The sequence below is a fragment of the Emys orbicularis genome, chromosome 1 (assembly GCF_028017835.1).
Source record: "Emys orbicularis isolate rEmyOrb1 chromosome 1, rEmyOrb1.hap1, whole genome shotgun sequence".
Taxonomy (NCBI): Eukaryota; Metazoa; Chordata; order Testudines; family Emydidae; genus Emys; species Emys orbicularis.
The window spans coordinates 257,876,633-257,901,784 of NC_088683.1; the positions used below are offsets into that span (position 1 = coordinate 257,876,633).

Genomic DNA, 25,152 nt, shown 5'->3' on the forward strand with positions numbered 1-25,152 from the left:
GGAACCTAAATGGGTAATTGCATGTGTGTTCACTCATGCATGAGTACATGCATTTTAACAGTGTGTTGTTATTCTGCTCCATGATTTTTTTTAGTTTTAGAGCCATGACCTATATAATAGTCATAATTAGAAATGATTAGCAGGAGCAGAAACTGTTATAGTTCAAGTGTGTCCATTTTACAAACTGAAAGTATGTCAGTAACAAAATGTTTGCTAGTGGTTGGGTTTCCTTGGGATCTAAAGATTTTGTGATGCAACAATGTTTCCTGGCACTGTGTTGTCAATATTCTTTATAGGGTATATGAGTAACCACCCATGTGCCTTGATAGATGAAATGTACTTACATTACAAAGTCAAACACTTGAAAGTCAGGAAATGCCAGTTTTATGATAAGCCATTCAACCTTAATTCTACCTGTTTGTGCATCCATCATGTGCACTGAAGGAGGAAAAACTTTGTGGAAAAAGTGATAAGTGATCATGTAACTAAAGACTGTACCATAATGCATACACACAATAGAGCTGAATTAAGGTTGCACAGGTAACTACAAAAATGGCATTTTCTAACTTTTGAGTGCTTGACTTTGCAAACTAAATAATTTTCCTTTATATCATTTTTATGGATTTTTAATTTTTTTTAAAGACTCAGGTAAAAACAAATTTTATTACGTACAAGTGTAACAACTCCCATATCCTGCATTATCAGCAGAGTTTTAGACCTTGAACATTCAGCACTGCAGAGCAGACTGTTAGCACTTGAGCTATGACAATAACTACATGAACTGGCTGCAGGAGAAAATGGTTGTCCTGATATGGAGGAGCAGGTGTGATGGACTGTTAGTTCCAGAGGGTGGTCAGGGGAGCCTGGTCCAGCTCTTTCTAATCTCCACAGGGGTTGCGGGAGCTTCTGTCCTATGTGGGACCACCTGAGGAGAGGATGGGATTCTGAGACTATGTGCCATGCCAGCTCAGGGTTGGGAGTGGCAGGCGGGGGGGGGGGGGAGGGCAGCCCAGCCATCCCTCCCTCTCCTCCTTCACCACTGCTACAGCATGGGCTGTTACTGCTGCTTTGGTGGCCTGAACACAATCTTGGATTTAGTTCAAGTTCAATTATTATTTTGATATGATCCCAAAATGTTCCTAAGGAATGCAAGTGTGCTAAGGCTAATGGTGATCTTTAACAGTTTATAATTCAGTTAAACCTGAACAGATTTTCAGGGGAAAAAGAAAAGATGCTTCTCTATTCTGAGAGCTTTCTCCAAGTTGAACTTCAGAGGCCTGCTGCAAATGATAAAAGTGTTAGAGATTTTCAAAAGCTGGTCACAAGACTCTTTTACAAAGGAAAGTGTTACGCAATGTAAATATATGGGTTACTTCTTCCTCCCTCTATAATTTAGTAAAGACCACTTATATGAGTAAGAATTTCCAGGAGTGGCCCTTAGTCTTCTTTTAACCACAGATGCACACAAGCAGCATTTTGCAAAGATGAATATGTAACTCACGTGTCAGTGTGTGTTATGTGTGACATCTCTCTGCTGCGTCTACACAGTCTATGGGTCTATTTCAGCTCTTGGCTAGAGACGCTTGCTCGTTAGCTCAAGTGGAGACTCCTACTTTTAGTGCTAGGGCCCCTAGTGTTTTGGTCAAGGTGGTGGCCCATAACTCCCCTGGAGGGGTCACACATACCTGCCTTCAAGAGGAACATGAAAAGCCTGACATTTCCGTCTTTCCTGACATCCTCAGCCACCTCCCTCCAAATGTTAAAAGTTTCCTAGTGTCTATTTATCTTTTCTATTCAACATCCCTATTAAGCGGTGGAGCCACATCATCCCTAACCAGGGTGGAGCCCAAACTCCAGAAATTATGGCGGCTGTGACAAGAGGCGGTAAATCTCCATCAGATCCCGCATCTGTACCCGGGTGGGCAAGCAGTGCAGGCATCGTATGGTGCTTTCTTTTGGGCCACAACCTTGTTTGCATAGAAGATAATAGAAATTTTTCCAGTGGAACAGTTTTCTTTCAGAAAATTCTGATTCCACAAAATGGAAATGTTTCACAGGATGGTGAATTGATAACAAGCATGTGTGACAGGAAATTATCAAAATGTTTCTTTTTGATGTTTGTTAGAGTAAGATTTATAATTTCAACTTTTCTATTAAATATGGGGTAATGTATAATATAAAAATCACACTCCTAAGCTGAAGGGAGCTATTGGGGAACAGGGCATTTGGAGAAGGCAGCTGAGAATTTGATTTTTCATCCCAGTTCAGGATGGAAATAGAAGTCTTGGAATTTTGCAATCTCCTGGGGGCTGGACGGTCTGTATTTTGGCCAGCCCTCATTTGCAGCATGACACAACTCGGTGACATCATAGAGTGGTGACATCATTGTGTGGTGGTGCAGCTGGTGACATAGAGCAAGTAGGGTGCCAGCCTGAAACAATCCTGGGGTGCCACCATGGTGGGGAGCAGGAGAGTCTTGGGTCTGGCAGGGACCCTGTAGACCCCCCCCCCCAAAAAAAACCCCTCTCGTCATCGCGGGGGGAGATCTGAATATTCCTGTCCTGATTTCTGTGCTAATCCCAGCCACCCCCTGCGATGGTAAGGGACTCTACGTGTGGGTCTGGGGTCAGGCTCTGGCTGAGAGGCCCGGGGGTCACTTTGTGCCCCGGAACCTCTTCGTCGGGGCTGTGCGAGGAGGGCGAGAGGTGTTCGGCGCTGCGCGCTCCGTGTCGCCCCGCGCACAGGGGCATTGTGGGCGCTCGCTGCTTTCCGCGGGTTCTGTTAAAATGGCGCCCTAGGTAACGGGAGGCGGCGGCCGTTAGGCTGTGAAGCGCAGGGCGCGCGCGCGGCAGTTGCAGAGGGAGGTTCCCAGCCCCCTCCCCACGCCCCGGGGTGAGGATGGCGTGTCCGGATCAGAAATCCCCCAACGTTCTGCTACAGAACCTGTGCTGCCGCATCCTCGGCAAGAGCGAAGGTAACCGCCCCCTCGCCCGGGAGCGCGCGGGATAGCGCGAGCCCAACGGGGAGACGCCCCGCGCCGGGTCCCGCGGCTGAAACTCCGGGGGTGGCGGGGCCGTGCCCGCCCTGAGCGGCGGCCAGACGTGAGCCGGTTGCTGGAGAGCCCTGCCCCAAGGGAGGGGGTGGGGCGGCGCGGCGGCTGTGTGTGCTAGTTGGGCTGCTAGCAGCTACTACTACTGATCAAAGCCTGGGGGCAGCCACACAAATCTGTCTAAGCGAGCGATTCTCAACCTGCAGCCCGCTGGCTGCATGCAGCCCAACTAGCACACAGCTGTGGCCCAGCTCAGCTGTGTGCTAAAGGCCAACCCACATGGCGGGGTCCGGGTTCCCGGCTTCCCAGCGCACTGGGGTCTGGGCTACCCCATTGCCCAGCGCAGCAGGGTTTGGGTCCTGTCGTGGCTGCCAGCCCACCCTGAGTGGCGGGAGTCCAGGGCTCCCAGCCAGCCCCACATGGCAGGGGTCTGGGGTTGGCAGCCCACCAGCCCCGCATGGTGGGGGCCTGGGGCAGGGTCCAGGAGCTGCTGCTGCCCTGCCACCCGGCTCCTGCAGCCCAGGTAACACACTACGGGCCGCATATATGATAAATAAGTTGAGAACCACTGGTCTAAGCTCTTGTAGACCTCATTCATCCGACGGAAGAATTGCTTGACAGGATAGCAGCAAAGAAGAGCATATGTGATGGGGAAGGGAGGAAAATGAGGACAGGGAATTGGAGGAGAGGGTTGGAAGTGCTCTCCTTATATATTTCTAGGAACCAAAAGAGGGAGAGGAGAGGCATGTCCTTCCCCATGGAAGAGAGTGACGAGCCCAACCCCCATCTTCCAGGGGGAGCATCTCTCTCCAGAAAGCAGCTTCTTCTTCTAAGGCCATGTCTACACTAGAGAGCTTACAGCAGCACAGCACAGCACACGATGCAGTTGAGCCGCTGTAAGATCTCTCGTGTAGCCACTCTATGCTGATGGGAGAGAGCTCTCTCGTCTACATAATTAAACAATCCCCTAACGAGCGGCGGTAGCTATGTCAGCGGGAGACGCTGTCCACACCGGCGGTGTCTGGGTTTTGTTTTGTTTTTTCACACCGCTGAGCAACATAAACTATACCAACAAAAGAGGTAGTGTAGACGTAGCCTAAGAGGCTGAATCCCTGCCTTGCCTGCAGCTGCTTAGGACAGGTCTACACATAAAACCCTGCAGTGGTGCAGCTGTGCTGGGATAGTGCTTCAGTGAAGATGCTACTATGCTGACGGGAGAGCTTCTCCCATCGGTGTAGTTAGCCACCGCACCTCGCAGAGTTGGATTAGGTCAATGGGAGAAGCCCTTCTGTTGATATAGTGCTTTCTACACTGGGGGGTTAGGTTGGTATAACTGTGTCACTCGGGCGTGGATTTTTCACACCCCTGAGCAATGTAGTTATATCAGTGTAAGTTTATAGCGTAGACCTGGCCTTAGAGGGAGATGAGAAGGAGACACTCATGCTTTGTCCCCTTTTTTCCAACTGCCATAATAGTAGGAAAATGGTTTCACCTTGGCAGAGAAAATAACTTATTTGCTAATTGGGCAAATGAACTATTTAAAGTCTCAGTAGTATTGTCTTGTAATACCTACAACTTCTCAAGTCGTATCCATTTCAACAAATGGTATGTGGATGCCTTCTGTACTACTAGTATTTGAATATTTTCATATGTTGTTGGAAGTTTCACTCTTTGTAGATTTGTTAAAGTATTGTATGACCTTAATACCTCAGTATTACAACAATGTCGGTATTAACCTGTTTTTTGGACAGAATTCTTTACTAGTAATGCTCTAACTAAAAGATGATCTGCAAAGTACTTACTATCATCTTTATGATACATAAATAAGGCCTGAACAGTAGTGTGTGTGGAGAAGAGGGGCTGTACATTTGTTTTCCTTAAAGTACCAGGAAAGTTCTGTCTAGCTTTCCCTGGTTTTGTTGAAGGCCTTTTGAGCCGTATCTGGGAGATGTTTTTGAGTTTGCATACCTTCATTGAAGGGTTGAATGTATGGAATTCTTAACAGAAACATCCAAAAAACCTATGTAATCAAACAGTTTTACTGAAATCCCTTCTCTCTCAATTGAACATGTACAAGTTTCTTGTAATGTCATAATTTCCCCATTTCTATAGTTGCCACAGAGTTCTTCCAGGGTAGATAAGACAAGAACTTCTAATGTATGTATTGAATAATAAACCCTAGAAGAAATACAGCTTAGAAAAAAAATATGGACTCAACATTAGCTAGAGTTGTGACCAACACTTTCATAATGCTAATACCACGTTGGATGAAAGGCAACATGACTTTCATTGCAAGAGAAAAGTCTGTCCTTTTAATCCTCTGTTTTTAAGTTTTGTAAATGATGCAGGTAAAATTTAGAGAAATTATCTAGTGAGACACCAATCCTAAGAAGCAAATTCAGATCACATGCAAATTGCTAAACCTAAAGATCGGGAGGAAAACTCCAGAAAGCTATTCATGATCAGAATTCGGCAATCCATGGGTGACACAATAAAGTCCAATTCCTGGCACTTCATGACAGACTGAAACAATTATTTTCCTCTTCCCTCCTCCCACCCCCAACTTTGATTTGATAAATGAGATTAATGTTATGCCTCCTCACTACCACAAGACTAGAAGTTACAATTAATTAGTTTCTAAACCAATTTAGTTAAATTGTTTCACACCCCCAATGTGGACATGTGCACGCTTTTTGCAAAGCATATCTGTCTAGCTTATCAAAAGAAGGTTAAAAGGTGACTTGAACACAGTGGATAAGTACTTTCATAGGGAGATGATACAGGATACTAAGCGTCTCTTTAATGTAGCAGAGAAAGGAATAACTACAACCAAAGGCTGGAAGCTGAAGCTACACATTTTCAAAATTGAAATTAAGGCAGGAATTTTTAATGATCGGTGTGAACAACGATTGGAACAGACTACCAAGGGAAGTGGTGGTTTCCCCAGCTCTTGATTTTATCAGCTCAAGACCGGGTGCCTTTGTGGAAGTTATGATTTAGCCAAACATAAGTTATTGGGCTCCATTCAGGAGTATCTGGGTGAAATTTATTGGCCTGTGATACGGAGGTCAGATTATTCCTGTGGGCATTCTGTGCCAAAAAAATTAAAAATTCTGTGCCCAATATTTTAAAATTCTGCAAATTTTATTTGTCAAAATAACACTACATAATCACGCCAGTTTCAGTTATTTTGGTAATTTATTTCAAAATACCTGTCAGCAAGTATATCTGTAATAATACAGACACAAGCAAAAATTCTCCTGGGAGTAGAGAGTAAAGAAACCCCTATGACAACCCAGTTCCTGTTTCTTTGTCCCCATCCCCCGAGCCCAGCCATGGGCCAGACACCCACAGCTCTCTTCCTCCCCCCCCCCTCCCCGCAGCCAATACATCCAAATCCCCTACTCCCCAGAGTCCAACCACAGGGCCCCCCTAGCCCAGATACTTGCCCCCCGCTCAATCCCCAGAGCCCAGCTGTGGGGCCCTCCTGGGCCAGATACCCGCACCCTCGCCCCCCACTCCCCAAGCCCCAGGATCTAGAGGGAGAAACAGCCTGATGCTCGGTCCCAGGCTTGCACAGAGTTTCCTGCGTGTCATCCTCTCCTTCCCTCAGGGATTGCTGGGAACTCCAGCTGCCAGGAACCCACTGCTGGAGGGAGGGAGCTAGAATCTTCTATGTGCAAGCGGGGCTGTGCTGAGTCCAGTGGCCCCTAGTGGCGGCTAGCACCACTGCAGCCCATTTCTGTGGGGGAAAGGAAATTCTGCGCATACAATGTTAATTTCTGCAAAATTCTGCATTGTGCAGTGGCGCAGAATTTCCCCAGGAGTATCAGACTAGATCAGTAGTTCTCAACCAAGGGTACACATACCCCTGGGGGTACACAGAGGTCTTCCAGGGTGTGCATCAACTCATCCACATATTTGCCTAGTTTTACAACAGGCTTCATAAAAAGCACTAACATAGTCATTACAAACTAAAATTTCATACAGACAATGACTTGTTTATACTGCCCTATATACTATACACTGAAATGTAAGTACAATATTTATATTCCAGTTGATTTATTTTATAATTATATGATAAAAATGGGAAAGTAAACAATTTTTCAGCAATAGTGTGCTATGATACTTTTGTATTTTTATATTTGATTTTGTAAGCAAATAGTTTTTAAGTGAGGTGAAATTTGGGGGTATGGAAGACAAATCAGACTCCTGAAAGGGGTACAGTAGTCTGGAAAGGTTGAGAGCCACTGGACAAGATGATCTAATGATCTCTTCTGGCCATAAATTCTAGGAGTCTATACCGGCTTCAGAAGAACTGATTGACTTGGCTAGAGTCCTCCTCACCAATTGAATCCTACTTTACTCCTGCAAGCATAGAAATATGGTTCTAATAGGAGCCAAGATGCAATTTGTATGTTAATGTCTGTATCTTTGTGTGCCCCTATAGTTAACGGGGTGTATAAGTGCTTCCATTCTAAACCTGTGAATTTTGTAAGTCAGCTGTAAAAAGTTTACTAGGTTTTATTGGATTTTTGGTGCCTTTTTTGAAGGCTTTTAAACTTGCCAATAATAATATGGAGATACCCATCTCATAGAACTGGAAGGGACCCTGCAAGTTCATCAAGTCCAGCCCCCTGCCTTCACTAGCAAGACCAAGTACTGATTTGGCCCCCTCAAGGATTGAACTCACAACCCTGGGATTTAGCAGGCCAATGCTTAAACCACTGAGCTATCCCTCCCCCCCCATTCTTTGTGTTTTGGATGTCCTCGGAACCTCTACAATTTCCTGTTTTCCCCTCATCCAGAAAACTTTGCATTGAAATGAACTCTTCCCGTGGCGGAATATGATTGCAAGAGGCCATGGATATGGGAACCATTTTCCCCTCTCCCACTTCCCGCCCATATCCCCCAACCAGTTCCTAAGTGGGCTGAAGACTCTGTCTATGCATCCCAGTGGTCCTTGGAGCTCAGGTGTCACACTAGCATTTTCTCTGGTGGTGCCCTCTGCTACCACTAGGCTACTGAGCTGGATGGAAACATTTTACTAAAAAATCAAATGTCTCCTATTTTTTTTTTTTTTTAAAGATGACATTCCAGAACTTAGGACTGAGAAGTCAGTATGTACAAGCATGTTAGCATAGTTTCAGAGCAGTTTATACTAGTTGGTCAGTGTTGAGGATTTGTAATATACCAAATCATATTCTTGTTAATGTTTGGTTATATTAGTTTGTTTTGGGATCTCGTTAAATCTTGTAAAGTAAATTTGGCAGTACTTAAATGACAGTTCCTGCCAGCAAGTGGTATTGTTGAATCAGTAGGCAAGATCTCTTCCCCGTGTGTCAGTTCTGAAGCAATGAATTCCCTAACTTTGTATTAGAGGCATTATACAGCAGGAGATGTTGCCTTTTTGAGATTAAATTTAAAACCAAGTTATAGACTACCTGTGGTCATTAGAGATCCATGGCCCTTGCAGCCTTTATTTTTATTTAAAGTTAACTTTATTGATGTTATATTATATCATTGAGGGTTTGGCTCTGGCGGCTACAGTCTCAAGTTCAACAGAGTTATCACTGCTTGTTTAAAGCTCCTAGGAACACATGAAACCATAGGCAAGTAAAATATACAGTCACAAGAAAAAGGTCCACTATCTTTTATCAGTTTTAATAAAGTTACCAACAAAGTTATGAATGTCACAGCATACACAACTCCTAGATATATCCATGCACCAGTTATAACTACAGACGTACATCCTCCTAGATAGTGTTAGGGTCTGATGGGTCTCTCATGGATTGATCGTCAATAAAAGGATGGATGGTTCCTGCTGGAGTTCTCTCATAGGAAACTCAATTTCCCCGCTCTGAGCAACCTCTTTTTATAATGTGATTCTGCCTATCCCTACATTCTGTGCATGTACAGAAAAGTGTTAGCCCTCTTTTTTCTTATTGGTCTGGTATCCCCTAGAACTTAAGGGACCCCCGATTTCTATAGGTCGTGTAAGTTCTCTTTATTCTCATTAGCACTGATGCATGACCTGTATCCTGTGGTTAAGACACATGTTGGAGGCAGAAGTGCCTCTACAGCATTTTGTGATTATTAAAATTAATCTTCTAGCTATTTTTTCCTCAGTATTACCACTTGGTACCTCTTTTCCCATAATCTTAGGGCATCAGGTTATTCTTCTGTCCCTTACTTATCTCAGCATTTCTTATCTCCAAGGCCTAAAATAGCTATGCTAAAAATCTTGCAGGCCTCAGCCTACAGGTCTCGTGTTTCAGCCTTTCTTACTTAGATATCGAATACATGATTATTCCTTCTAAATACTGATCAATCTTATACTTCTATCATTCTACAATTTAACTCTATTTACATACAATGATTATATATGATGTAACACGTTAATCATAACATCACACAATAAATGAATAATAAACTAAAATAATTGGCTACACCTTTCAGAATTAGGGGACTTAATTCCAGTGTCCTGGACCAAAAAAAACAACCAGTTTTTATATAGCTATAAATTCCCTGTTTAAAATTCCCATTGAAATTTCAGTTGGAAAAGAGATTGCTCTACACCAGCTGTACAGAATTGTCACTTTTGGGTCCTTGATCTTTAGCACAAGACTACAACTACTCCCTTAGGGTATGTCTACACTGCCGCGCTAGTTCGGCGGCTGGGGATCGAAGTTCCGGGTTCGATTTATCGCGTCTGGTGTGGACGCAATAAATCGAACCAGGAAGTGCTCGCCGTCGACTGCGGTACTCCAGCTAGACGAGAGGAGTACCGCGGAGTCGACGGGGAGCCTGCCTGCCGCGTGTGGACCGCGTCTGAACCGCGGTAAGTTCGAAGTAAGGTATGTCGAATTCAGCTACGTTATTCACGTAGCTGAATTTGCGTACCTTACTTCGACTTGGGGGGTAAGTGTAGACCAAGCCTTAGTTCCTTAAGGTTTTTTTGATGGTTGCAGGCAGTGATTATCTGTGCTGTGTAAGACAGCCCCTTTTTGGCTATTTATGCCATCCCTTATTGAGATCAATACTGTTATCTGAATGTCACTCAGTTCCTTCTTTGGTAACCAGGGAAAGAGCATTACTTATTAAATTTTTGGAATTGAAGGCTTTCTTTTCATGAGATTCCAATGCCTGTCTTGGAATTTTTGGGGCTGCTTCAGTGTGTCTACGTAGCTCTAGTTCCAGCATAAAGAAGCTTTCCATTTGGTCACTTCCTTTGTATTTTTATAAAAAAAAGTCTCTCTTATAGTAATTCATCTGTGTCATGTAAATTATTCAATTGAAACTTCTAGTTCTAGTGAGGCATGTAAGATGCTCTGTCTAGTGGGATTTGGACTGTGGTACAGCTTGAAAAATATGAGGAAATGTCCACCAGTATAGTTATCACAGTCCGTGTCTTGGAGCAACTCCAAAAGTGTATTAACCAAGGCAAAGCTGGCAGACCTTATGAATTTTCCAGCTCTGTCAAGTCCACTTCTCGGAAAACTTGTTTTCCCTAAAGACTGAACTCTTGGTATCTTCTTGTTCTTTAAATAACTAACATGCTTGAAGTCTCTAAGATGATGTTTCCCTCTGTTTCTAAGGCCATTTTCACTGATGTGATCGTTTAGTTTTTTGAGATCTCATTAATGACTCTTAGAATTCTGCTCTGATAACTTTTGTCACAGGAATACACAGGTAGCGTTAGTCTTCGTGTTCAGATTATATATTTATAGAATTCATGCCTGCTTATGGTCTCTAGCTGAGTATTGGACAGGAAGCTCCTTTAATCTGTGGTGTGCCCTTGCGGTTAGAGTGAAGGAAAAATCTGTAGCTGATGATCAGTATAATACACTATGTTGCATACAGTAATGTACTCTGATATATTTTATAGAATCTTATATCCAGGGCTTTCAGAGAACTTACAAATATTGAGTGAAAACTTATAACTCAACTGTGAGATAGGTTTTATCTCCTTATGTCAAGGGAAGAAAACATATGAGTGGTTGGTTAAGCTGGCAAGAAATTCACTCTGGGGAAAAGGTCCTCCAGGAAAGTTTATTCTAGTTGCTGATGAACTCAGAGGAGCCTTCTTCAAATAGGCTTATTTACTACACTGCAAGATGAATTGCTGGTTTAAAGGATCATTTTCAATATAGGAAGTATAACCATTTTTAGTTCCAATTTTAAGAAAAGCTTTCAGTCAAGAAAATGTTTAGGCATTGGGGAGATTGGAAAAACTTTCTAAAAATAAAATCTTGATACATAAAACATGAATGATGGTGGGACTGGAAATATGTGCTTTTTTCACTGGAGCAACATAAATTAACTGTCACTCTCTCTTTGTAAATAGATACTTACTAATGAGATCTTTAGCTTTTTGCTTTGTACAATCTCTCTATATGGAGAAAACAAACACTCAGAGGTTCTTTAGAGTAGGTGTTGGTCTTTAGAGATTATACCATGCTAAAGAGCTGGTCTGCACACAAGTTTTTGAAGTGGTATAACCTGTTTTGGATGGGGGGTGTTTTTTGTTTTAACTAATCTAGTTATACCATTACAATTTGTAGTTTGGATGCAACTATGGAAGTCTAAAATGTGCCTGATACTGGTACAGCTTATTCCCTGTATTTATATCCGTACTGATATAAGGCACCTTTATACAGCTATAACTGTCCACACGAGAGAGGTTTACTACTTTAATTATATTGATTAGGTGTGGTACAACTCTTGTGTGTAGACAAGCCTGAAGACAATCTTTCTTTATGGTCTACAACTTCTATTTTTGTTCATGGTGTCTTTTTGCAGCCTGATATGTTTGGTAAAGCACCTCATCTGAAAGTGCTTTAAAAACATTTAATCATTTTCTACCAAAACCCACATGACATGGCTGAGAGAGAGAGATCACCTTGGCCATCACCGGGATGGAACCATTCAGTACCAAGTGAATACTGTATCCTGTTGAAACTGCAGGAGAAATTTGGAGCTTGTACTACAGACATGAAACTTCTCTACATGCAACAAAAAATGTAATGCAGTATTAAATTAAACATGTTTTCTTGGTAGGACTTACCAAGAAGATGATGTTGTTAATCTCTGAAAACTGTTTGGAGTTGGAGGGATGGTAACAAAAGTCATACCACCAGTAAAACAAAGCCAATAAAGGAATTAAAACCATAAATTACAAGTAAACAACTTTTTGGTAAACATGAATTCTAAGTAATAGAGCAACTTAAAATAATCAAACAATTTATTTTTAGTAATTCACTGTTTTAGAACAGAAAAATACCCAGACAGTAGGAAACAGGAGTCTCTCAGTTAGGGTGACCAGACGTCCCGATTTTTGCTTGTTTGTCCCGCGTCCTGACCGATCTTAGGTCGGGACACTGGACAAACAAGCAAATGCTCCGGAGCCCGGAAGTGCTCGCGCGCCCCGCCCCGACTCCGCCCCCTTCTTTCCCCCATTGGCTCCCTCCCCAAATCCCCGCCTCTTCCCCAGGCTCACCATTCCTCCTTCCTCCACAAGCTGTGGAGGGAGGCCCCGGAGACGCAGGGGAAGCGCGAGGCTGGGGTGAGTGAGAGTCTGGCCTGGCCCCGAGCGCAGGCAGGACTCAGTCGGGCGGTAGGGAGAGTAAGGGGGTGTGGGGATGTATCATCCTTACGCCAACCTAATGGAAAGTTCCATGAGAAGGTAAGGGTCACGATGGGACACTTGCCTGGCAATGGCTCATGGCCTTGTAAGACAAAGGCGCCCCCTGGTGGTCTAGGGATTATATAAGATGAGGTAAACAAGGTAATAAATCATGGCCTTATGTAAGGCCCCCTGGTGGTCTAGGGATTATATAAGATGAGGTAAACAAGGTAATAAATCATGGCCTTATGTAAGGCCCCCTGGTGGTCTAGGGATTATATAAGATGAGGTAAACAAGGTAATAAATCATGGCCTTATGTAAGGAACGATTGAACCAATCGGTGTGGGGCTATACATGTGATAAACACATGATTCTCCTTCTTGTCCAATCGGTAGATGTGTAATTATAGCCTAATTGTGTTATGTAATGTGGAGAAAGACTATAAAAGAAAGCTTGTAATAAACAGAGTTCGGTTCAGCTTGCAACCACATTGGTCATGTGCTTTATCCGCTCCGCATGGGACGCCCCGGGGGGGCGGCCCGCAGGGCCAGGCGGCGGCTGTTCTCCCCCGGGCAGCGGGAGCAGCCGCTGCTGCAGCTCCCACTGCTGCGGGGGGAGGAAGCGGCCAATGGCCAAGCTCAGCGGCTGCGGCTCTGGCGCCCGGGCCCGAACCCCCCGAGCCCGGGCCTGCTGCGGGGGACCCAGCAGAGCGCATGCTGCGCCCAGCCCCTGGCCAGTCGCGTCTGGGCTGGCTGCCCAGCTGGTGCTATCCTGCGGCGGCCCCGGGGCGGAGGCATCGGCAGCCCAGGCCTGTTCGTTCCCCTGCGGGACCCGAGCAGGACGGGGGGGCTGGGGCCTGCTGCCCCCACTCCGGGTCCGCCGTGGGATTGCACCAGCTGGGCAGCAGCCCAGATGCGACTGGCCAGGGGCTGGGCACGCGCAGCGTGCGTGCTGGGTCGCCACAGCAGGCACAGGTTCGGGGGGTTCGGGCGCCAGAGCCGCAGCCGCCGAGTTTGGCCATCGGCCGCATCCTCCCCCCACAGCAGTGGGAGCTGCAGCAGCGGCTGCTCCCGAGTCCCGCTGCCCAGGTGGGGAGAACAGCCGCCGCCTGGCCCCGCGGGCCGCCCCCCTACTCTCCCTACCGCCCGACTGAGTCCTGCCTGCTCGGGGCCAGGCCGGCTTGGGGCCAGGCCGGACTCTCACTCACGGCACCACGCTCCCCCTGCGTCTCCGGGGCCTCCCTCCAGCACTTGTGGAGGAGGGGTTGGTTTGTTTTTTTTTGTTTTTTTTTGTTTTTTTGCCCCGTCCCCCCGCCACGCCCCTCCCCCCCGCGTCCCGATATTTGACCTGGGTGATCTGGTCACCCTACTCTCAGTATTCCTGTCTCCAGGACTACTCTTTGCCCCCCACCCCCCTTAAATCTCTTCCAATAGCTGTAGTCTCTTGAAAGGTGTGAGAATTGTCTGATATTACTAACTTTGGGAAGTGCACTGAAGAATGTTCCGGAAGGCTGTCCTCCAATTTATCAGGCTTATCTGGAAATAAAAATTATTTAGCCACTATAATTAAATTCCTGTATTTTTCTCGTATTTTCCTCCTTTTTAAATTATACCATTTCTTACTATTTTTCCTTGTTTTTGCCCACCAAGGATTCTCCCTCCTTCCCTCTTTAGTTTTTCTACACTTTTCACATGTGCTTTGTTTAAAGCTCCTTTTAGGCTTTGAAATGGAACATGAAAACTGCATCATACAGGGGGAGGGGAGGAATGGATGCGTGCATAAAGGACATTCTCTACTATCAGAAATTTGCATTTGCAGATGGAACATAATCTATTTTAGGCAATTCAAATTAAGATTTTATAGATCTTGAATTATTGAATTTTTTTTTTGTTTTGTTTCCCCTCCTCTGAATGTAGCAAGCTTTTTACACTGTTTTTAACTTTTATGTATTTGGTAAATATAGTCGCTTACAATTAATGGCATTATTCCACTATGTTTGTAGTCATAATTTTTAGAATTTTGACAGTCTTCTGCTTGCTTCCTTTCTCTGCATAAAGAGCTCACATCAAAACACTGAAAATTAAATCACATCTTCCATAAACAATTCCATCCTTCCCATCTATTAGGCATATCAAGATGGCAGTGTTGTATAGCAGTTGCACTTGTTTACATATTTATACAATGAAATGTGTGTATCGTGTGTGTGTACACTTATATTTTAAGTTCATCTAATGTCTCATGGGGGACATTTGGGGGAGAAGGACAATTCAACAATACATCTGCTTATGTAATAAACTTCCTGTGTGTGTTGCTATTGGACATCTTACTGTTAAATATATCTTTATTTCTTACGACTACTGTATGCCATCTTGCTTGTTCTGTACGTGAAGTCAGGAGTCTACCACCAAAAGCACTCCCACAGAAAGCGAGTCTCTTGCAAATCAGACTTTTGGTGGGATAGGTAAACATTTTGAATCAAAGCTATTGTATGACTGCAGGTCCAATATGAATCTTAAGAAAAGTCTCAAATTCTGAAGGTTAGTCTCTCGAATTATTAAAGGAGGGACCAAAAGTTCATTGGTTCAGTCTTAGCAGAGAGCAAGGACTGAATGGATAAGGAGACTGAATTACCATTTTGGCAACAGATGGTCTCTCCAAGTCAGGATAACCCAAAGTATCCTTTTTAGGGTTAAGTCTCACTGATGAGGATTTGTTTTTAAATTTTGTTGTTAAATTGAATATGGATAAGATTTCAAAATAAGTGTTTAGAAACTTTTGCTTCCATATCTTTTGTCCCATAATCTATACAGCAAAATCATATTGCACCACAGAACTAGAAACATAGGTAGACTTTTACATTGGTTCATGTAGAAGCAGTTTTCAAGGGCACAGATAGCAAAATGTTGTTTAGTTCTGAAATAGGTCTACACTACAGGGGGGGGTCGGCCTAAGATACGCAACTTCAGCTACGTGAATAGCGTAGCTGAAGTTGCGTATTTTAGGTCGACTTACCTGGCTGTGAGGACGGTGGCGAGTCGACCGCGGCTGCGCCGCCGTCGACTCCGCTTCCGCCTCTTCCCGCGGTGGATTTCCGGAGTCGACGGAAGAGCCATCGGGGATCGATTTTATCGCGTCTTCACTAGACGCGATAAGTCAATCCCCAATAGATCGATTGCTACCCGACCCGCGGGTAGTGAAGACGTGCCCTTAGACACACAGACAGCAATACAGTTTTACTTGCTACAAAGGAATGTGTTTGTAATTGTAACACACATACACCATTAACTGTGACCCAAAATAAATGTTATTTTTACTGGTAATCTCAAAATATAAATGCAATAGATTTGAAAAATAGAAATTGTATTGATCAGCTTCAAATGAAAGTCCACATACCATAGTGGTGCTATAAATTGATGATATAGTCACTGACCTAATAGACAGTATACACAACTCCCTCTCAAATAAGTGCTGTAACAAAAGTTCTACTGCCCGTAATGAGGGGGATGTGTAGTGGTGGTATAGCTGTGTCAGTCCCAGGATATTCGAGAGATAAGGTGGGTGAGGTAATATCTTTTATTGGACCGACTTCTGCTGGTAAGAGAGACAAGCTTTGAGATATTGACTGACTGCTCTCCCATATCTCTCTTAAAAGTATCTCTAGATAACAAAGTAGTACACTTAAAATTAATATTTCAGAGTTAAGGTATTGTAATTAAAACATACATTTATTTATAGTAGTAAAAATGTGGTGTGCATGGCCACTGGAAGATTTTTGATGTACCTTCTCTTAAGTGCTCGAATTTATGAAAATGTGATAATTTACCTCACACTTTAACACCCTCAACAGTTTTTGAAGTACATTTTTTTTGTTGTAAGATATTGCTGTAGCTTAATTTCTGTGACTTACAAATATATTTGCAAAAGCATAAAGTGAAGACCTTTATGTAACTCTGCACACATATACAGAGCCAAACCTTTCATAACAACTAGTAATATCTGAATACTTACACAAAAGTTCAAATGATATGATGGCAGTGTTATATAATACAGTTTGTCAGACTTTTCCACTTGGGACCTCAAATCCACCAGCTATTGCTTTTCAGGACTTGCTCAAATTCTATAGCCCACTAATTTGAGCTTGCTGCAAAGATCCTTGGAGAGTGGTTGGGGTTGGATAAGTGGTATTTGAGAGGTAGTGCTAGGGCAGGAGGAGGGGAGAATTGTTGTCTTCCTCCCTTAAGCTGAATCCTAGTGCCTGTGGAATTTTGCTGGGTTTTTTTCTTTCTACAACTCAGATGGTACCCGCTTCTGGGTTGCTTCGCATGGGTGGAAAAACTGAGGATTAAGCTGATTCTTCCTTTGTTAGTGTTAGTTTAACCTTGATCAACATCTAGCACTCAGAGATGCTTATCATTAATTGTTCTGGTTAATTGTCTTCCATTGCCAATTTGAAATGAGAGCTCAGTCTTTGTTTAGTGGATTTTCTACACCTTGCCCTTATCTGCCATATGATTAGCATGCTGCTATATTTAAGTGCCTCCACTATGAATTTTATCCCTAAAATAAACATATGATAAGTTTATTGTGATCATAATGAAATTGATTGCTGACTAGTTGGATTTTGTAGGTTTTAAATGGAACTGGAGGCGTACTTTTTATTTTTTTGGTAGAAAGTTACTGGGGTAAAGTACTTAGTCCTTGTACATAACAGTTTAAGAAACTGAAAGATAATTTTGGTAGGGTGAAAAAGTAAGTACCTGTAGGTTTAATTGATTTGTCAAAACTAATGAATAAACGTGGTTAAAGCAGATCTCTTGCAGTTCTGCTAATCAGTATGTTATATTACCATGGGATTCTGTAGTTTGACTTCAGTAAATCTCCAGTTTGATTCATGACCTCGAAATCTGCTCTTGGAATTCAGACTTGCAGAATGCTTAGACTAGGGAGGAAAATGGAGATTATGCACCCTCATTTTTGTGTTTGTGTGAATATTGGCCCATACTGAAGACATGTTATTGGCTGAACTGTTCATGTTTGTAGATAGTACTGATGTTTGTTGCATGAAGCAAGATGCTAAGAAATATGCTGACAAAAGGAGGTGCCAGCATTTTTAAATTGTAGTTTACTTCCATAATTGGATTTGTGCTCTTAAAGTGACTGACTATTTCTGCATAAGAGCATACAGGACAAAATATCAATGCAAAGTAGTATTAGGGGAAAGATTTAATCTAGTCGCTATCATATTTTATCTCTCATTTGAAACATCTACATTTTTTGTATTTTTATTTGACTTAATCACTTAGTAACATGGCAGCCCTTATTTATTTTTTCTTCATTTTAAAAGTTGGCTTAACTAATTTTTTCCCCTCCCTCTTTCAGCTGATGTAGCCCAGCAGTTTCAATATGCAGTGAGAGTTATTGGAAGCAACTTTGCTCCTACTGTTGAAAGAGATGAATTTCTTGTTGCGGAGAAAATCAAGAAAGAACGTATGTCTGGCTTCCTTTCATCTTCAGTCATTTAGATCTGAATAATTTTAAAATGAATCAATATGTTTTGTAGAAGGTGAAAATTGTAACAGTATTCTAAGTGTGTTTTAAAATACCACTCAGGCTGGAGTCTGGGCCAGCTGCAAGTGTTTGATTACTCTGTAGACTTACCCTTGGAGGCCAAGGAGTGCATGTGTATGGAAAGTGAACTGTCTCTTTATCCTCGTGCTTTCCTCCCACTCCACGAATTGCACAAATGTATCAATACAAAATAATGTTGTTACTATAATTGACTTCTTAAGTTTCGTATCCTAAGAAGCTTTTTTTCTCTTAACAGTTGTGCGACAAAGAAGGGAAGCGGATGCTGCTTTGTTTTCAGAACTTTACAGAAAACTCCATTCGCAGGTATAGTAATGTATAGTAATGTGTGGCTTTACCAATAATTTCATTCTTACAATGTGTTTCTTCTGGACTTGCTGTTAAATTGCCTATAGTTCAAAATGTAAGAAACTAGCTTGGATTAAAGTAAAATTGAAAAATATCAGCAGTATTTTGGTTTGCGTATAACTGCATAAAGAACATTTTATGGGAAGGAAGTAGCTTTGCAAAAATAGAAGTGTTTACTTTTTTATGTGTAAAATTGAAGGATTATCTCACTGCCACTTATTTTTAGGTTAATGTGTCCTGAAGTGTATCGATGTATTGATTAGAAGTTAAGCAGTCCTCTTATTTTGAGTTTTTAAGTGATCTGAGGTTTTCATGTTGAAGGTTAAGGGTTTTGCTGACTTTGAGAGTTCTGCTAACACACAAGCACTTATCAAAGAGCAGTGTATGTCAGTCTTTTCTGACAATAGAAGGTAATCTGTAGAGTCTACGTATCAGAAGAAGGGGAAGTCTAAGGCTAGAACTTTAGATGAGATGGAAAGAAATCAATACTTTAAATGTGTCCTGAATTCTCAGACTTGAACATCTATCATGTTTGACGAAAATCTCAGTGAAACTGAGATAGACAACAAGACAGTGTTGTACGTCATCTGTTTTGTATAGTGTGATAAGGAGAAATTTTATAGGGATATTTTTAGTTGGCAAAAACTAATATGTAGGATTAAAATTTCCAGTATAATTGATCAGTGGTTTTCAACCTTTTTTCATTTGCAGACTCCTAAAAAAATTTCGAATTGAGGTGCAGACCCCTTTGGAAATTCAACCTGTGGTCTGTCGCCCCCTACCATAGAAGTCTTAGACTGAAAACTGACTGAACAGAGTTCAACTATAAATGTTGCACATGCTTGGCATAGCATTTAATGTGGCATGAGAAAGGGTGCTAAACTGTGGGCTTCTATGATAATGACAGCACTTCTGGGTTTTGACCTGTAGGTGGGGGTATTCACATATTTTTGGTTGATCAGAAAAACAGAATGCCTGTTCTGCGATCTGAAACTTTATTTTCATAGTCACTTTTTGTGGACACCTTAGACATAGTTTGTGGGCCCCCAGAGGTCTGCGGACCACAGGTTGAAAACCACTGTAATAAAGGATTGTTAACATGTTTCAGTGACCACCCCTTATCTTAAAGGGGAAGAATAACTTTTGTGTTAAGTAGGTTAAAAAAATGGTTCTACTAAGGAACTTTATATTGTGGCAATGAATTCTAAAGGCTAATATAATTGAGAACAAGAGCATAGCAAGATCACATGAAAATGGGACACTTATATGGAGAACATCCAGAGTTACATCCAGAAAGAATAAAAATTCCATACAGTAGTTTGGAAGGAATATAAACCCTCATGCTTCTGGGCGTAAGTCAGTCTCTGACTTCAGTGGGTTAGGAAGAAACTTTCCCTGTGGGCAGGTTATTCCACAGCTGCTCACTCCAGGACTTTTAGCACTTTTTTGTGAAGCATCTGGTACTGGCCATTGTCAGAATACTAGACTCTGTGGACCATTGATGTGTAGTACCTGTCTCATTACAAATGAGAAACATTCAGTAAATCTGATTGCTGCGTTTAGGTCCTAATCCTGAAAACACTTATGTATTTAATTTTAAGAAGTTATTAAAGTTAAGCATATGCTTTAGAAAAATAAGGCCCTAATCCTGAAAATACCAATGTTGTTGCTAAGCTTATCAGCTCACCTTTATTCCTTTTTTTTTTTCTTCCCCATCCATTCCACATATCTACAAGATATCTTTTCCAGCTTCTGTAGTGATGGACAGTGTCACCAGGTTGCAGTAGGCTCCATCATCAGCTCTTCCATTTCAGCAGCACTAACTTGCAGCTGTCCTCAGGCCTACTGTCAGCAGTCTTGCTACCTTGTTCTTTTAAGGTAGCTTTTGTGTGTGTAAAATACACACACACACACACACACACACACACACACACACACTTTGCTATTGATCTAATGTCGTATTATCGTAGCTAGCATTTGGTAAGAGTAATATGGACACACAGCATATGAAAACGACCAAAATGTAAACAATTATAACACATATATGCACAAATACCATACATTGCTTGAAGCAGAATAATAGCTGATGTGAACACAATTACAAGAATGTGAATATAACACAGTTAAACTTTTAAATGGGCTTTAACCTTCTGTTCCCCCCATTTTGTTAGTTGACATCTACCAGAACAAGCCTATAACTATTTCATAGGCATTGTTTGGAACCTTCTTCCCTCCTCCCCATTTCCCTATACCAGTCTCTCTTAAATGCCTGTCATTGTAGTATCTAAGCACTAGAATGATTTTTTTTTTTCTTTTCTGTTTTTGAAAAGTGCACACACTGTGGTTTCTGAATGCTAACAGTAGTGTAAGGGGACTGTTGGCTCCTTACTGAAACTTAGTGGGATTTCTTTGGTTGTCCATCTCCCAGTTCCAAAAAAAAGGGGAAGGGCCAATGAGAAATCAAGATGCTGAGACTGACAGTCCCCAAGGCCCATAGGGAGAGGCCAACAGTCCAGGTTAACCTGATTGACAAGGCAGGTAGGCCAATGAGGGAGTCAGGAGCCTGGGGTCTCATTCTCCGGAGCTGCCTGAGCCACAGTAGCACAGAGCTAAGGGGAGAGCAGCAGCCTGAGCTGAGCTGGAGGCAGAGCAGCAGCAGCCAGAGCCAGAGGGGCCAGAGAAGCAGCCTAGAAAGCAGAGCTGGGCTGGAGGCTGAGCAGCAGCATGGAGCCAAAGCAGTGCCAGAGCTAGAGCAGCCACGGCTGAGCTACAGAGGGAAGCTGCAGGGCCAGAGCTGGGGAGCGTATGTGCGCTGTGCCATAAGTAATACTGGCATCGAGTGCAGTGAGCAGCTGGAGAGAACGAGGGCCCGGCACAGGGACACATCGCCAGACAAGCAGGGCCGTAGCAACAAAGAACGTGGCCCCCTCCGAACGGTGGCCCCCTCCGAACATATGTCCAGGCGGGGCCCCTTACAATGCAGAAACTGGAATGCGGTATTTATTTTGCCACTTTTAGGGGCCCCCTTCCTTGCGGGGCCCCCTCCGGTCGGAGGGTACGGAGGGCGCTCGCTACGCCTCTGCAGACAAGGTCTTGCAGGTTGGACTTAGAGGGAGGTCATGACCCTGCTGGGAGGGAGGGCTGGTGCCTGGGAGAGAGTGAGGGCATGTGGCCACCACCAGAGCATGTGTCTGACCCGTGGTATCACTGCAGTGCAGTCAGGGCCTGGGAAGGAGGCCTGGGACATGTGAGGAATAGACTGTGAACTTTTCTTACGTCCTAGATACTGCTGTTTGTGGTTTCCCTATGCCGACAGGGCGGGGTTACTTGTTTCCTTTAATCTTTCTGATTTTTTTCCCCCCTTATTTTTCTTAGCGTTTCTTTCTGTTTGATAAATTGTATTTGTTTGAACTTAATGTAGTGCTCACTGGGCCAGGGAAGTGGCTGGTGTGGAGAGAGAGTACCCTGAGGTGGGGACACCTTAGCCCCTGTCCTAAGTGACCATGATGAGACTGGGGGCCTAGCCTCCCAGGAATCCTGGGCCCAACCTTATTGGGGTTACAAGGACTCTGCCTCACAGGAGAGGGAAAGGGAAGTCCTTAAGGTCAGGCAGGTGTCTGGGTAAAGGGCGTTGGAGCAAGGGACTCAGATACTTTTGCTGTCTGATTCCACTGGGGTAGTGCAGAAGCCAGGAAAGTTCCCCACAATAGCGGGACCATTCCCCTGCTTACAGCAGCTACACAACTGATTCCACAGAAATTTTTTTGTGCTATTAGGTGTAGTATTAGCCATGAAAATCCTTTTCCTCCACATTTTATATGTGGATGGTGATGGTATGGATATGTGTTTTATGATGAGTAACTTTTTTTGCAACAGTCTTGGACACTATCTGTTTCAAAAGTGTAGTAATTACTTTTCCTTTAAAGTGAAAGCTGCTTGGTACTTGTGAATTCCATCTCCCCTCCCTGGACTCACGAGGCCAGTTCATACGTATTTAGTGGGTATATCTTATCCAACAAGCTATATTTGTTCTTCATCAGTTGACATTAAGGTTTATCACATCACAGCTGGCCAGTACATCAAAATCTTACGTCATTCTTCTTCCTCCTGCTTCCCCTTCGTTAATGAGGTCTTCGATGGTTCAGTTGTTTCCAGTGGGTGGAATCTGGATGCCCTGCCCAGTTTGCTGAATATCTGAACTAATCACAGAAAGGAGTAGTCATCTGACTATGAGGACTTCTAACATACATTTTGTTTTTTTACAGCACCTAGTACAGTGGTCATAGTCCATGACTAGGGCTCCTAGGTGCTATGATAATACAGGAAAGGGGTATGTATCAGGGGTGGCCAAACTGTAGCTCGTGAGCCACATGTGGCTCTTTTACCATTAAAGTGCAGTTTGCAAGCCCCCTCCCTACCCCCATTCTCCGCCTACCAGACTGGGTCGGGGTGGGGGGAAGCTTGGGACCTCTGCCTTGCAGTGAGGTGGTGGGGTAGGAGCTTCTGTCCAGTGGGGAGGAGGGTCTCTGGGCTTCAGCCCTGCGGGGCGCACCTGCCAGGGTTTGAGGCTTCAGCAGGAGTGAGGCTGAGGCCCCGAGCCCTGGCTCCCAGCAGGTGTGCTCTGGCTCTTGAACTTCTGACGATTGTTGTATGTGGCTCAGAGGGCTAGTAAGTTTGGCCACCTCTGGTGTGTATATATAATACCTATCTTTTAAAAAGGGGATCAAAGAGGACCCAGGGAATTTATAGGCTAGTCAGCCTAAATTCAGTACCTGTAAGATGCTGGAACAAATTATTAAACAATCAATTTGTAAGCACCTAGAGGGTAATAGTGTTATAAGGAATCTGTCAAGAACAAATCATGCCAAACCAACCTAATTCCCTTCTATTGACCGGGTTACTGGCCTAGTGGGCGGGGTGGGGGGAAAGATGACATGTTATCTTGATTTTTAATAAGGCTTTTGAGACACACACACAACATTCTCATAAGCAAACCAGGGAAGTGTGGTGTAGATGAAATTTACTGCAAAATGGGTGCATAATTAGTTGAAAGATCATACTCGGTAGTTATCCATGGCTGTCTATCAAAGTGATGGGAAATATTTAGTGGGGTTCCCCAGGAATCTGTCAATATTCTGGTACTAGTCAATATTTAATTACTTGGATAATGGAGTGGAGGATATGTTTAAAAATTTGACGATGACACCAAACTGGGAGGGACTGATAGCACTTTGGAGGACAGGATTAGAATTAAAAAGGATCATGACAAACTGGAGAATTGGTCTGAAATCAACAAGATGAAATTCATTAAAGACAAGTACAAAGTACTACAGGTAGGAAGGAAAAAGTCAAATGCACAACTACAAAATGGGGAATAACCATTTTGCTAGGCAGTAATAGTGCTGAAAAGATCTGGGGTGTTACAGTGCATCACAAATTGAATATGAGTCAACAATGAGATGCAACTGTGAAAAAGACTAATATTCTGTGGTGTATTAACAGGAGTATTGTACGTAAAACACAGGAGGCACTGTGTCTTAGCTGGAGTGTTGCATCTAGTTTTGGTCACTATAGTTTAAAAAATATGTGGATAAATTGGATGGAGTCCAGAAGAGAGCAACAAAAATGATAAAAGGTTTAGAACAGTGGCTCTCAACCTTTCCTTCTTACAAAATCTGACCTAAAAATACAAAAGTGTCATAGCACACTGTTACTGAAAAATTGCTTACTTTCTCATTTTTACCATATTATAAAATAAATCAACTGGAATATAAATATTGTACTTACATTTCAGTGCGTAGTATATAGAGCAGTATAAACAAGTCATTGTATGAAATTTTAGTTTGTACTGACTTTGCTAGGGCCTTTTGGGCATCAGCTGTTCCTTCCTATCTCCACTGGGGGCTCCATTGTGAGGGTGGCCCCACTACCCAATTCCAGCGTGCTCCTGGCGGCTCTGGCCCCTGTCCTCCCCTCCAGGAGGCCCCTTTTCCTACACAGTTTTAGAGCGTCCTTTGACCTGGCTGGTGCTGCTGGTCAGGTGGGGAGTGTGGGGGTGCTCAGCGGGTGGGCCAGCATGGGGATGCTGCAGCTGGGACTGGCCAGGTAGCACAAGGGCCAGAGCTGCTGGAAGCCTGGGGTGAGCTGGAACTGGGTAGTGGGACCATCCTTGCAGTGGAACCCCCAGCGACATAGTTGATGTCCAGCAGGCCAAGCGAAGATCCCATGTGGCCAGATCTGGCCTGCCAGCCTCTAATTAAAGAACACTGTTCTAGAAAGTGACCTTTTACAAAATTGTCTAGGGGTTCTTCATTATAAATTGTCTCAGAAGATGCAAGACAAAGAGTCCATGACCATAGAAATCTAGCGATTGGACATGATCTCACTTGGATCATGTGTCCCTGTGTATTCTACACAGAGAGGGATGTTGGAAACTGCTGACATAATATTTAATTTAATTAAAGTTAAGGGCCTTTTTATTGAAGAAATGGAAAAAGAAAGGTAGAAGTGCATGGAACACAATATTCTCCATTTTCATGATTG

General features: G+C 43.3%; 1 protein-coding gene across 1 annotated transcript in view; it reads left to right on the forward strand.

The window, feature by feature from the left end:
* Positions 1-2,786: 2,786 nt before the first annotated feature.
* Positions 2,787-25,152, forward strand: part of TUBGCP3 (tubulin gamma complex component 3) — a 110,524-nt gene continuing 88,158 nt past the window's right edge. Inside the window, exons 1-3 of the mRNA XM_065412856.1 lie at positions 2,787-2,974; positions 18,055-18,162; positions 18,500-18,567. Coding sequence (XP_065268928.1) covers positions 2,899-2,974; positions 18,055-18,162; positions 18,500-18,567 — 252 coding nt within the window. The 5' untranslated portion in view covers positions 2,787-2,898. The remainder of the gene's footprint in view (positions 2,975-18,054; positions 18,163-18,499; positions 18,568-25,152) is intronic.